At 37.2% G+C, this 14,951-nt stretch overlaps 1 protein-coding gene across 1 annotated transcript in view; it reads right to left on the minus strand.

Annotated features, from left to right (window-relative positions):
- Window positions 1-14,951, minus strand: part of SLIT3 (slit guidance ligand 3) — a 433,718-nt gene that overhangs the window by 139,252 nt on the left and 279,515 nt on the right. Inside the window, 2 exon segments of the mRNA XM_008503402.2 lie at window positions 1,960-2,031; window positions 14,084-14,225. Coding sequence (XP_008501624.2) covers window positions 1,960-2,031; window positions 14,084-14,225 — 214 coding nt within the window.

A 14,951-nucleotide genomic window follows, 5' to 3' on the forward strand; every position in this document is an offset into this window, starting at 1 on the left:
GCTGCATATTTGAGACCTAATATATGTGCCAAATATTCTTTGAGCTAGATACATTTAAGTTCAGGTAACTAATTGTCTGAGAAGATGTAGACAGTTATGATAAAGCCCTGGATAACAAAGTTTTTTAGCACCTTTGCTAAAAAACTGTGACTAAAAAAACTTGCATATGCTGGATGCTATTGAAGAGGCATTTTAAATAGCATAGTTCAGCTAGATGCAAATATAAAACTTGAATCAATATACATATATTTTCTGCTAGCATAATAATCTCTTACTATCAAGTCCTATCAAGATTGTCTTGGATGAACGGCTCTTACCTAAAAATTAAACCCAGTTATCCAATTATTTAAGAAAAGGAAATTGCAGTATCTTGCAGCAAATACACAGCAAACAAATCAAAATACTTAGAGTACTGCAAGCGAGCACTCTATTATCCCTAACATTCTTTCATATTTATTCACCTGGAGAAAAAGTCATAATGTTCATTTTAGAGCAGGAATAGAGTAGGAATAAAACTCTAGAAAGGACACAGGTCAATCACCACATGGCAAAGCACCATGTTTGTTAGGGGTTATTCTGCAGCCTAGCTCTCAACCCCAAGCTCTTCCACAAAATGGTGTCATGCTAACTGAGCTTTGACAGAGATCATCTGGCACAATAACTTACTATTTAACTATGAGTCCAGTTCTTAGTGAGTATGCCAACTATACAGAAAGCCATGAACACAATTTGGTAATGGAATTCTGCTGTGAAATTCTAACATTAATCATTTCACACAGCAACTGCAGCATCAGGTTGAGCTGCTAGACAAGTTAAAGAACATTTTTTGTTGACTTCCATGAAACTAGAATTCACCAGTTATGAAAAATGAAAGGACAGTAGAACATTGCCTAAATCTAAAATTAGTCATACCTCAGAAAGAATTAAGTAGTGACTTCAGTAATGAAAAAGTTACAGGCTAGGCCACTGAAAACGGATCTGTCATTTTTCACTGAAATTACCATCTTACTATCTAATACAGTGCTTCTTTAAAAATACATACAGCTATACTGAAAGTGAGACAGAAGAATAGAGACTCTCTAAGATTGATGATTTGACCTGTTAAATATTAAGATCCATATTCACAGCTCTTCAGCTCCAGGAACTCGCTAAGTTTAGACTGGCAAACACAGTAATTCTACCCCTAGCTCCAAAGGTACAGAGCAAACTCATTTCAGTTTCTAGTATCTTATGTGAAGAAGATACCATCTTCTGATAATCCAGGATATTCTCTGAAAGGAGCTGACAGTTTCTACATAACAGTATTGTTTACATCAGAAAACACAAACTGTAAAGGTACCTTTTTAAGCAGTGTTATCACTGAGCTACAAAGCCTGAATGACTGCTGGAAGCTACTGGTCCAGTGGCACTCACCAATATTCTGATCTCATAGAGAAGCACAAGTACCTTTCTTACCATCATCTGTATCGCTGGACTGCTGTCACATCTTTCATATATCACTTAAAAATAAAAATAAAGACCAACACGGATTCCAATGCACTACACTGAATGCACTACAAAAAATCCTACCTACTTTGCAAGAATATGCACTCCTGCTATAACTGGAGTCAATTAAGTTGAAGTTGTGCACAGATACCAGAATGAATGAAAAAAATAGAACTTTTGTTTTTTGGTTTTTTTTTTCATGAGGAAGTAGATGTGGTTTGAACAGACTAACAACTAATTGGCTCGCCTTCTTTCATAATGGGAAATGAAATCAGACATTACTAAGGATTTCATGCACTGTTAGGCATCCTGAACCAACTTTCATTGCTACTTACACTTTGAAGAGATTATCTGCGCAGTCCCCACCGATTTCAACATAAAAAATGCCAATATGTTTCTAAAATAGAGATACTGAACTTGAAGCTAGAAAATTCATGATTGCTCTTGCATGTTGGTCTTGTTATTAAAACTTACATTCTTTTAAGCTTCTTGTACTGGGTAAAAGCTCCAGGGGGAATGACTTTGATGAGATTTTGTTCCAAACGTCTGAAAATAAACAAAGTAATATTCCTGTTATCTACACAATCATAGGACAATAATAACATTAAACATGATAGCAAATTTTCCAGTAAATACAACACAATTTTAAAGAGTTTTTATGCAAAATAATTTTTTCATTTGAGAACGACTAAAAGAAGAAAACAGTGAGGAAATAACTTGGAAAACAAAATCTCAATGATTAGACTAAATCTGTATAGAAAAAAGTCAAAGGCTATAGAAATTGCATTTTTAAAGATAGGGAATTAATAAAAAACAATAGGCGTATTTCATTACTACTTAATCAAAGTGTGAGGCAGAAAATACAGATGTTTTCTTTGACTAACTTTTGTGAACAAAACACAGCTACCTAAACTAAAAGCATAGCTATGTTATGACAGCTTAATAAGCAGATTAATAATTAACTTTAATGAATAAAATTAACTATCAGAGCAATTGAAGGGCAACAATATGTGGAAAGATGCTGAAGTCCCCTGCTTATATGAACCATTTGCACAAGTAAGACTTTGCAAAACAAAGTGCAGCTCATTGGAACATGAATTCAGAAGATTCTATCTGCCTATTTTACTTTCCAAATGCTGAAGGTGTACTAAAATATGCTCCAGACTACAGGAAAATGCTGTAATGTTCATTTCTGAGATTTGGCTTGAAAGAAGCATTTTTATGAAGTATCATAAACACATGAACATAAAATATAGGTAGCTTTAGGATACTGCATACAGTAATCAGCAAAATTAATTTGTTTCTTTCCAAAAGTATTTTCAAGTTCTTGTCAGCAAGTTCCCCAAATTCTTGCTAAATGGACTGCCTTCTCAGATGAACCCTAAATATTAATCTTAATCAGAAATGTCAAAGTGGACCACCAGAAAGCAAATTCAATTGACTGCAGCATCTAAAATTCCACAATCAGAACTGGAACTAAAAGGAAAACAGGATTTTACCTAGCTCTTGTTATTACAATAACGTGTATTTTTTTTTTCCAAAATTTCATAAAAAGAAACAGTTTCAATAGTAAAAATCTGTGGGCGGAAATGATTTATAATTGAGATACAAATACACTGAAATAATGGAATTAATAACTCCAGTCATTTAAGAGCTGCTGTAGCAATGCTGAGGGGAGGAAAAAAAGAATTAAAAGAAGAGACAGAGGTAAAATGAAAAAATGAGATGAAAGGAGAAGTAAAAAATGTTTTCTAAAGGACTTGAGACTATAAAAAGCATGTAAGGCCCAGTAGCCCTCTATTGCCCAGTGTATCCTTCTGTAGATCTAAGTTTTAAACAGACAAAAGAAAAATGCCCTTGAAAATGAGATATTTTGGTAGCTCAGTTATACTCTAAGAAGCTATTTATGTCACAAATATTGTGACACTTGCACAGCCAATGTGCTTTTATTGTAGCAGTGGTCTGTCTTAAAGGTTGTGATTGGAGTTAATGCTATTCCTTTGTGGTTTGAATTAGTGTCTGAGATTTCCCTTCCAGTTGGTCTAAATATAGCAAGCTTTGTTTCTGGCAAGTCCACAGTGAAATGCAAATTGCTGTAAGCTTCAGCATGCTGCTATTGTTGGGAGTTTGTCACCAGAATTAGAAGTACACATACTCTTCCCATAAAGGCTTTTATCAGCTTGCCAGCTTGGTGTGTAACTCCTCCCAAGTGTTTCCATGCAGACACTTCTAGGAAAAAGAGCAAGACACGTCTGCCAAATTCCCTTGCCTCACAGATAGGAACTGGGGGTTGACACATGCCACACATAGGCACAGCATAGTAGCCCTTACAGGGCAGCTTAAATATAGTGACAGGGGGAAATACAGCCCCTTTTTATCATCACTTAAAATTCCAAAGAAACTTTAGTGACCCAAGCAAGTGTAAAGCAACTTCAGTGAGTTCATTTTTCACAAGAATATAAAATACACAGTATAGACACAGTACTAAAAGGCTAAATATTGATAATGTGAGCTACTATTTGCCACATTTAAGATTTCTTACAACTTTATTAAGTTTTCCTTGATTTTCCTTTTATATTCCATGAGAAGATATATTTAAAAGACTCCACAAGTACAATTCACAAAACTGATAAAATAAGTTGGCCATGTTCAAACCTCTCAGGGGCTTTTGTTCCTCCTTCCATTTCACTGCCATGTCACCTGATGCCACCTTTGATAAATTGAAGCACAGCTCCCCCCTTCTGACTTGTAGCAATGCTCTGTCTGTCTCTCAAAGCTTTATTTTAGTCTTTGACAACAACAAAGGACAAAAAAAATTTCCTTTCTCTGCTCCAACATATTATCAGAGATTGGAAAGTATGATGTCCCAATGGATTCAGATGCATTTTTCTTATAATGTTAGAGAGTACTCCTTCTTTCCACTCTCTTGAAATGAATTTGTAGCAGTGAGAGCAAAAGTGAACAAATCAGAGAAAAAAATAATAAAACAAGCAAAGGGAAACTAATGCAGTTAAATATGTAAAATCATCCCAGAAAAAAGAATAAGCTTGCAAGTTCTCCAGCTAATCCATCTCAAAGTTCACTGTGGTGCAAATCTTTTCATCATCTCCTCATCTGACACCTGTAGTGCTCACACCCAGGACATCAAACACACCGGATAGAAAAATCTGCCTAATTCAGCCAACTCACACTCTCATTTATCTTGAAGACTGATTCCCCCTGCAGAATGGGGGAGACAGCCATATTAATTTGGGTTTTAACTATCTCTCTTCCATTGAGGGAATGAATTTGTTCTTTGGATCTCTACTACATCAGTTTGCAAGCAATCTTCTCATTCCAAACATGGTCTCAGCTGCTAATGTGTAATGTTTTGTCAAGCTTACCTACCCATAACATTGATAAATCACTAGCTTGGAGAAAAAGAGAGAGGGAGTGAAGCATCAGTACTGATAATTCTTAGCTGTCTGATGAATAGAGCCTACAAATTAGACAGCCATGCTCTGCTAACCGAGTCACTTAGCTCTTGCCTGAGACATGCCAAAAACATCCCTCTGAACTGGGCAGTCATGAGCTCCCCAGCTGGGAGAGAGAGCATGAGTGAACGAGCCAGATTGCTCTCCAGACCATGTCACTCTGCTTGCACTGCTGGGGCTCTTTTGAGCTTGCATCACTCAGGCAGCCAATAACCAAAAGCAATCTCTGAGCGAAAGCATAGGATCAGATTAGTGTGATGCAGGAACCTGTAGCACACTTGGGTCTGGCATGATGCACACAGCCTGTGTGAATGCAGAACCCTCACTTTTCTCCTGCCCTATAAACAGGGATTTGCAGCAATCTGGTTAAGGACTGCTTGGGGGAACCAAGAGGCATATGAAACTGCCCCCTGTAACAAAGCCCAGGGTGAGAAAAAGCATTTATAGAAAGAAGGAGGAAACATCTAGAGCACATTGCAATCAAGAGAGATGCTGTTCTTCTTTGCCCATGAGTGAGAAAGACTGATTTTTTTAAAAGCTTCTTGGAATGTTACCTTACATTTATGTCATATTTTGGACTTAAATATCTTACTGTAAATTGGACTCTGATGAAGGTCCACAGATATATTTTCAGTATTTACGAGGAATAAATCATACTTAAAATTTGGTGTTACTACAGATACAGGCTGTATTTGATCCTTGTTCTAACTGCTTGCTTGCCTCTTCATGAAATTAAGTTTTATTTCTTCCATGCCCAACAGGTTTGGGTAGCTGCACTGAAGTATTTACTCAAAGACAGCCCTGGACAGGAGGCACCCTTGCGGGGAAGGAAGGGAACTTGCCCTACAGTTACACAGTCTGAACCTGTGGACTCATTCTGCCCTGAAAACTGGAGAAGCCACATGTGGCCCTGTACCCCACAGCACTGCAGCACTACACAGGGCACATCTCTGCAATGTGCAAGGCAAAACTCTGCAATCATATTGCTTCAGAAAGTGTTTATGGACCTATGTTACCAAGGAACAGCTTATCTGTGGCTCTGTCTTTCACTCCTAATTTCTCTGACAGGTAGAAAGCAAAGTTCTGCAGGATGACAGACATTCAGCATTTTGAAGATCTGTGCTTCCTGATTGTTTTAACAGTTAAAGCCTTCAACCCCTGCCTCAGCCAAAGGCCCTGCCACCACTATAAAAACCCTAAACATATGTGGTTATTAATGAATTTTTATACTGCTGCCTTACATCTCGGTCCTTGAATGACTTCCACAATACATTAATAGATCTTTAGACTTAGTGGAAATTGAAACAGTAAAATGAGAGAATGGAAAAATAGTAATTATTTCATCTAACTTATTGTGAAGAGCTACATACATTCTATATCATCTATTTGTAGTACACATTTACAAATATTATCAAGGAAAAGGTAAAAGAAATATGTAAGAAAATTAAATAGCTTTTTGGTTGCTGAAGTTCTGCCACCTGTAATAATTTGTCAGCAAAAGGAATTCCATCATGTCAATACAAACATTCCTCAAATTCTTTGTTCTATAACTAATTTTTAAAGCAAAATAAATAGAACAACAGATCTAAGCCTGAAAACAATTAGTATTTCTGCTGTAAAAAAATTTCATTAGGGTATCTGATTTCAAAGTTATGATTTTATGCTTCCTATTTCATTTTCTGTGATTCTTTCTACACTTTGATAATCAGCTTTCAGGATGTATACTCATTACACACTGCAGTCTCCTAGTTTTGCTTGGCAAAAAGAGCTTTTGAGTGACATTTGTATAAGATCAAAAAAGGTATTGTTCAGACCATTCATTTTTACTAACAAGTCAGAATTTATGTTTCTGCTGGAATGAAGTAATGTCTCTGGAAAAAAATTGAACACATGTAATAAACCCCAAACAAACAAAAAATAATAAATAATTACTGAAAATTTTCAAACCTTGTAAGCTTACTAAATTCTACACAGGTTGACTGAATAAAATTCACCTGCACATAACTTGTTAGTTTTTTTTTCAAAGAAAATTCACAGAGAGGATGGAAGGCAAAAAATTATACAGCCAAAGTGAAAATTACTATGTGTATCTAGATTTATCAAAACAAAAACATCTTTTCGTGCCTCTAGATGACATCATTACTTAATTTTTATGACATTACTTAATTTTACAAATAAAAGTAAAGATGTCAGAAATAAATACTGCCCTGATCTTACAGAAGCTCCCTTTTGTTACTACTTGTTTCTAAACCAGTAAAACATAGCTTCCTACTTTCATCAGTCTATCTCAACACAGAAAATGCCTTTATTCTTGACATTTCCCAGATACTCATGCTTTCTCTACTAGTTCTCCATCTAAAATATTTTCTTCATTATTGCTTTATTAATTTTGTGTCTTGCCTTCACAGAGTAAGTTTCTTTCTACACATTTTTGAGGTGACAATAGAAACCTCTTTTCTATGCTGGATGCAAGGAGTGAATTACATAATATGCTTAATGGAGATCCAAAAAATAGTAGTCAAATTTGACATGTAAAGCTGTCCAGAGCCAATTTATGGCAGTGAATTAATATCACATCATATGATTCAACTACAGGAGCCAACCTGATTCCCCAGCCAGAGAACTTGCCACCAGAGGTAAGTGTGGAACATTTATAAGAGTGTTCAAAAATACTGTTCTGGCTTCAGTATTCATTGGAAGCCTGGGAAGATTGTTTAAATTAATTTTTTTTAGGAGGGAAAACAATGTTAAATGCAGAACTGTCTTTCCTCTGTCCATGAATTTTATAGATTCTATACACTTATATTCTTGAAAAAAGAAAAAACTCTTGCCTTTAAGAATATGAGGACTTCAAAGCCAATTTTAAATATACACAAAATTGCTATGGAGCAGTTAATTTATAATATATATAAGAAAGAATTATATTACAATAAATAGCATTACCAGTGCTAAGTCTTCTTATAGTAGATTTCCTGACTTTTTTTTTAATCAGTGGAAAATTGATTTTGAACATAACACTAATTTATAATGCCCAGAAATTGTTGGCCTGCCTCCTCAAATAGCAAAAGCTTTGTCAACATTCACAACTAAAGTCCCAGCTCTCCTATAATGCACAGTCTTACAAGTACTGAAGAACAGATAAGGTAATTTCTTCTCAAGAGAATCACTGAAGCAACAAAACCAAACTCATCCATCTACAGATCCGTCTACCATCCAACAACACCACCCAGCACAGTGGTAATCTCACAACAGCAATTCTCTAAATATTAAGTTTGTCAGGGAAGCATTAATTAAAGGCAGAACAAGTAGAACACTACATTTCAAAGTAATTCTCTTGATAAAAATAGGTTCATTTTTACTTTGACAGAACCATGAGAAAACCAACACTTAGGTCCATTAGATTTTTCCTTAGTGCTCAAAATCTGCATTTTTCCAAACAGTGAAAAGTATGCAAAATCAAGCACTACCCATTCCTACAGAAATATCATTCACCAGTTCAGCTATCAATAGTGAGAAAATCAAGTATACCAACATAGAACAAGTACAAGAGCAAGAACAACTGTACTTCTCTTATCTCACAAGACAGTACTCTGTCTTGTGAGTTAAATAAAAGTGATCAAGCAAGCCTGATATGAAAAAGTTTGAAATCTAGGATCAGTTTGGAGTTTGATGGGGTTTGATTTGTAAGTCTGCAAATGACTGGGACTTGGCTTTTCGAAGTAATTAGCACATTGCACAGCACAATGTGTTTCAACTGCAGCTCCTATTGACTTTTGCTGCACCTGTCAGTCCTCACCACTTCTGGACATCTCACCTGAATCATCCAGAAACCAAAGATTACATCACGAGTGACCACCCATGAAAAGTCTGTGCAGATCACTTGCCCAGAATCAGTTAATAAAACCACTGGCAAGAAGAGAAACAACCCAATTCTCAAAACAGCATTCCTAAGATTATCTTCTCCACAGTCCCCATTTTAGAATTTTCCTGTTTCTGCAACAAATAAACAGAGCCTATATATTCAGGCTTCCTCACTACACAATCCCTAGACAATAAGAAACAAATCTAGTCTTTAGTCTTCCAACAGCAAAAGAAGACTGTGCTATAATTAAAGAATGTACCAAAACAAATTTATATAAAAGTACTGAATGAAGACTGCAGCTGTAAATATAGTCTCTTCTCTTCCTCCCCCGTCCCCTCTTTTACAAATAATATATTTAATTTAGTGGATTAAAAAAACAAGTGCTTAAATAACTAATTCCATGCCAAGTAAACTCATGTAACTAAAGTTCACCACCCAGACCCCTGCAGCGACGTTTAACTGGAACAGTAGCAGCTAAAATAGTGAAAGCCTGTGTAGTCAGAGAGTCTCTGTGTAGATGGTCACCAGTGCACAGGGAAGCAGATATGCCATCTGTGGTTTGGTTTCTTAAGTACACAGTGACAACGCAGGACCGCTCAGGAAGATATGGGTATTTTGTGGTGGGAAGAGCCTCCTTGGCTCCATCTTCACCTGCACTACTCTGTCCAGGCCCTCCAGCCTGACCAGCCCCTACCCATCCCACCCAGTGTCCCAGCCCTCCTGCAACATCCCGAAAGCTCACCATGCAGAGCCTGTGTCCCAGACCCACTACCATCAACCTTCAGGCTTTATCAACAAATATTCCCCCCTTTCTCAAAGCACTTTTATTGAACTGTCCTCATTTCCTTCATCCCCAGTCTTTCCCATCACATGTTTTGCTGGTTCCTTATTTGACTTCAGCCTTCTTTTTCCAACATTCTCTGAAGTGTGTACCCCAAACCACAACCTAGCCCTTAGCATTAGCAATCAATCAAATCCTTCTTTTGCAGAATCTGAAGATCTTTCAGACATAGCACCTGGTGGCAGTGCTGGTGCAAGTGGCTGCTTCTCAGGAGCCCAGGAGTCTGCCTGCCTCTGGGTCCCACAGCATCCAATACCTTCCACTCTGCACTCCAGAGCAGATTGCAGCAGGGGGGCCAGCATTTGGGGGTGCTGTTCCCTGCTTCCACTCAGCAATGCCTTATTCAGAGTAGTCTCTGCACTGTTGCTGCTTTAAGATGTACAAAACTCTCAGACAAATGCTGTCCACAATTAACATCCTAAAATGAAGCCTTGTTCGTAATAATAAATAAAACAAATGAAGTACATCAGTCTGAGACAGAAAAAGAGCATGAAAACTTCATTCTAAAGAAGGGATAAAGTGAGGTGAAGAAAAGATCAATAGTGAGGTGAAGAAACGATCAATAGGGAGTTCTTGATCACTCTCCAGGACTGACAGAGTGTTAAAGCAAATACTTGTTTGAAACACTACAGACAAGGTTAGCAAGGCCATTACTCCCAGTCTCCCACATTTGCAAGTGCAAGAAAGCTGTCCTTTCCTAGGCATAAACCAGGTCAAACACTAAGGACTGAAAACAGGCAGACAGTGCCATAACTCTGATCCATCCAGCCCAATGGCCTGAACCAACAACAGCCACACACTGAGTGAAACCTGGCATGTGCTTCTCACAACACCTCCCCAACCCCCCACAGCCTGCAGGGTAGCCACTCTCACAGGCACAGCTGGTAGCTTGGGCTTTAATAGGTCTCTACTGCAGCCTGGCTTTGCTGTCCTTGAGGGCTGAGTTGTCACTCAGCCTGACAGGCATCGGTTATGAGGTTGCCATCAAGTCTGATCAGAAAAACAGATGCTTTGGTGACTTGTCTCCTACTACTTTGTAAAGTCATTCCTCCCTTTCTCCCTAAAGCCCTCAAGTCCATATTCTATTCACACTATATTCCCTAGTTATCTTGCATGCATTTTCTCTCACCCTTTCTAAACAAATGCAAACCTCTCCTTTTGTTGTAGTTGCATTTCCAATGTAATGAAACTATGATATCATTTTCCAGCAAACCATCAAGCCATTTTTGCTCTGGTATTTCTTCTTTCAGTAAATGACTCCAGGTGCTTAATGACTTTAGTTTTCAACCAAGTATTCCTGCAAAACTTTTCTGTGCTTATTCTTATGGGTTTCTCTAAACCCAACACTGTTCATTTCTCCTCTGAAAAACTCAAGATAACTACTTTGTTAGCAGAGAACCTTTTAAAGGTTAGCTTTTATATAGCTAACAGTCTGTATTCCTCAGCTTCAATTTCTTGTAACTCATTTTTCCTCCATCATTTTGGCTGCTGCTGTCATCTCCCCACTGAATAAGAAGCTTTATTAAAAAATGAAGTGCATTCTGTACTTCTCTAAATTAAGAATTTTGAGAAAGCAAGACTGGGATACGGATTTAGCATTGCTAAATTCCTTTATTTAATAATAACCATTCTTTCAACAAGGGTCTTCAGAATAATGCCCTGGGGAGAGGTGTAACCGAGTAACACAACAGACTGCCAAGTCACACGTGTCAGTGGTTGGTGATAAGGAAAATATGGTGTCACATTATACCTGGTTTATGTTTTGTAATGAGTGAGTTCCCTGCTTTGCAGTAGGGTTTTTTCAACAAAAACAAATGCAGGACTGGTTGGCAGCTTTATCAGAGAGGTTTCTGCCGATTCGTGTTAAAGAAGAAAGACAGGAAAGCCAAGTACAAAAATCTTTAATTAATACCATAACACAGACTGAAATGTAGATCACCTTTAATAACCATGTTAGGGTAACAGCTGTGTGTTTCATTTTTGTAGAACAGTTAGTCAGTCAAGGGCTCTTATGGGATGAAATAATGACTGAAGGCAAGCTGTAGCTGAGTGCAACTAATAACCAAGCAAATGAACTTGGAAACGCCCCAAGTAGAACTGAGGAAGGTACAGATTTTTAATATTATTGTATAAATTTTATGAATGGACTACTGCCTACAGAGGGAAATCCATTTTGGTGAAATATTTACAGTGCTAGGTAGAAACACCTGAATAAAATATACACCATCTAAAGTAGTATCCTTTAGGATATTATGTAATGGCAACCCAGCCATGCAACTCATTAGTACCCCATATTCTATAGAAGGACTCTCATTTCTAGTAAGAGTTACATCTCCCAAAGAGGATGAGGATCAGATCATAGGATTATAGATTCCAGAAACAAGGCTGTACCACTACATAGCCACCTTTTATGCAAAGGGTCTAACTAAATGCCAGCCATGGGGGATAAATCCTGGGGGGAAAAAAAAACAGCAGTGCATTTGTGAGAGCATGAGATGTGGGTTCCAGCATGGACAAAGAATTTACTTGGTCTCAATGCTATAATATTACAGCAAGAGAGTTATTATTCTGCCTACCATATAAAAATCAAAAGACAGTAATTATTCCATGTGTAGCTGGAACCACGCCTCTGGATGAATTTTGCATAGAATAAGCCCAGAGCAGCCTTAGACAAACTGGATTTCTGAGCCAAATGACAGGCTTCAGCATAAAAATTGTATAGGTTATAAAGGCACAAAGGTTATCTTGACCAAAAGAATATATGTCTGAATTTTTCCAGGAAACCACTGTGGCAGCTTCTTCCATCTTTCCAGAAACATTTTTGTATGTGACTATATTCTTTGCTCTGTATAAAAATGTGCAATACTTTGCTCTTGGATTTAAGATTAATTGCTCATTTTGCCACTACTTTTACAAGATGAAAACAGCATTTTACCACTTGCTATGACTTATTCTGAAAGAACTACCTAAATTTCTTAATACATACATCCATAAATATAAAGCCTTCACAGTATTTATTCCCACAGAAAAGTCAGCAACAGAAGTTTCCATGAAGGTTATACTCTGAAGTTCTGCAGAACTACACCCACCTCAAGTGCCTTTGAATTGCAAAGGATATGTCCAGGATTGTAGTGCTGTAAGAGCTTTACCTACAGACACAGACTCAAGTACTGCCTAAAAGCCAAGAGCTCTGACAGACCTGAATCATTAAGTGGTGTACTAAGAGCTTTAAGTGGTATTCTATGGATCTAGAAGGTTTAGAACCACCAGGTTATGAAAGTTTCTTACAATGTTATATGCATCCTGACTTGCTACCTCACAGTCTAACCTAAAGGCTCTCAAGTCTTTCTAAAAGAACAGAAGAGGAAGGAACATCCTCGAAGTTGCTTTTAATACCAGTCACAGGTTTGTGGGCTGGAGTAACCAAAAAGGAGACAGGACTGGGACACTCAGTATTATTATAACCACAATAAAGATGAGGATTTTCACTCGCTTTCTCACACACTGGGGTGCACTGCTGTAAGAAGAGTGCCAGAGCAAAATCAAGCAAAAGCTAACTCTGAACTATTTTGCTGAGATAGCAGTCCAAACAAATTTGAGGTGACTCAAATTATAACAGCAACTGATGAAGAGACTGCAAACCTCTCCACTGTAACAAAGAACAAAGAACTGTCACATTCCTGACATTATAGTGGGCCAGGCTATCTATAAGCAGCTCAGTATATGCTTTAGCCTACTGAGTTCTGCTGTATAGCAAAATTTCTATAGCAATGAGAAGGTAAATGAATCCACTGATTATATAAATATTTAAATCTATACTATGTAGACTGTAAAGGCTGGGTGGATGTCTCTGTACAACAAGCACCTAAACAAGAGAACGAGTTATCTATATTTCCTATGGACTAACCAAAAGTAGCCTGGTTTAATATCACAGTATTTCAAGTCACAGAGAAAAACAAACTACAATTCCTAAAGGTAATAAAGACAAACAAGTCTGTAAAATGAGCATCTGATTTCACAGTACATAAAAGGTCACAAAAGAGTTAAAAGATTTGGAATAACAAAATGTGGGACACTAGAAATAAAAAGTAAATGCAACAGGGTCAGTGTGGTCTGATACCATACTTCACTTCATTAAAAATGCATCATGCCAAGATAACAAATCCCTCTGGGGATTTCTGTTGGGCTCAGTATTTCTTTTTCCTGACAATAGAACTTTCATCCCAGATTTATGAGATGTAAGCACAATCTGAACATGATATGCCAAGAACTTCATCTTTATTTGGAGTAAGACAACTTCAACACGACAACTGCTCAGAACGCAGTTTTCAAAACACGTGCCTTTTTTCTCCACAAAATGCTACAACATGGGCTAAAACCAGAGAGACTTGGAAAAGAATGGTGCATTACATTGGCACTTACATTTCCCAAATGTCTTCTGGTAGGTTAGCTGGAATTTCTGTTAAGCCTCTTCCTCGACAATCCACCACATTGTTGCTGCAGGTGCAGGCAGATGGGCAAGTGATGGAACTGGCACTGCATGATGGAGGTTCAGACTGGGAACCTGAGACGTAATGAAAACACTAAATATTAGTTCTAAGAAATGACCCTCTGAGATTTCAACAATAGAATACATCAGCTTCTGAGTTTCCCAGATCCTTTTGCAAGATTTAATTAATAATTTACTTGGATTCAACTAATATAATATGCTACAAATTAATTGCAGAGAAAATATGTAAAAGATTACTGTGTCCTTATTCTTCCTTACTCTCCACTCCTATTGGTTTCTTTCCTTCACAAACTCTACTTTGGTCTCCTCCAGGATAAGCCAGATCAATTTATTCTAAGATTTAAAAGCTAAGCCTTAAGATCAATTGGTATTTCCAAATGTTATCTTTGCTTAAAGGTTTCCATTATGCAAACACTCCTTCAGTATTTTCACATACTGAAAGATGACTGCCATCAATGAGTTATGTTTTTGAAATTAGGAAACTTGTCATGACATAAAAACTAAAAATATAAAGCTGTTGGGGTTTTTTTTTTTCAGTATCAGACAATACAGTTAATGGAAACACAAAAAAGCATGTAATAAAAAATGTGAGTTCAAATCCTCAAATCCTTTCTTAATCTAGTAATTCCACTGAAAGACAAGAAGCCACTTAGACAGCAAAGGTTTAGCATAGAAGGATGTTGCTCTATACAACATTACATTCAGGTTTAATTGTCATTAATTTTTTTTGAAACTAGCAATTATGTCGATTTTACCCAGATGGTTATGATTCTTAGATTT

The sequence above is a fragment of the Calypte anna genome, chromosome 13 (assembly GCF_003957555.1).
Source record: "Calypte anna isolate BGI_N300 chromosome 13, bCalAnn1_v1.p, whole genome shotgun sequence".
NCBI classification, from domain to species: domain Eukaryota; kingdom Metazoa; phylum Chordata; class Aves; order Apodiformes; family Trochilidae; genus Calypte; species Calypte anna.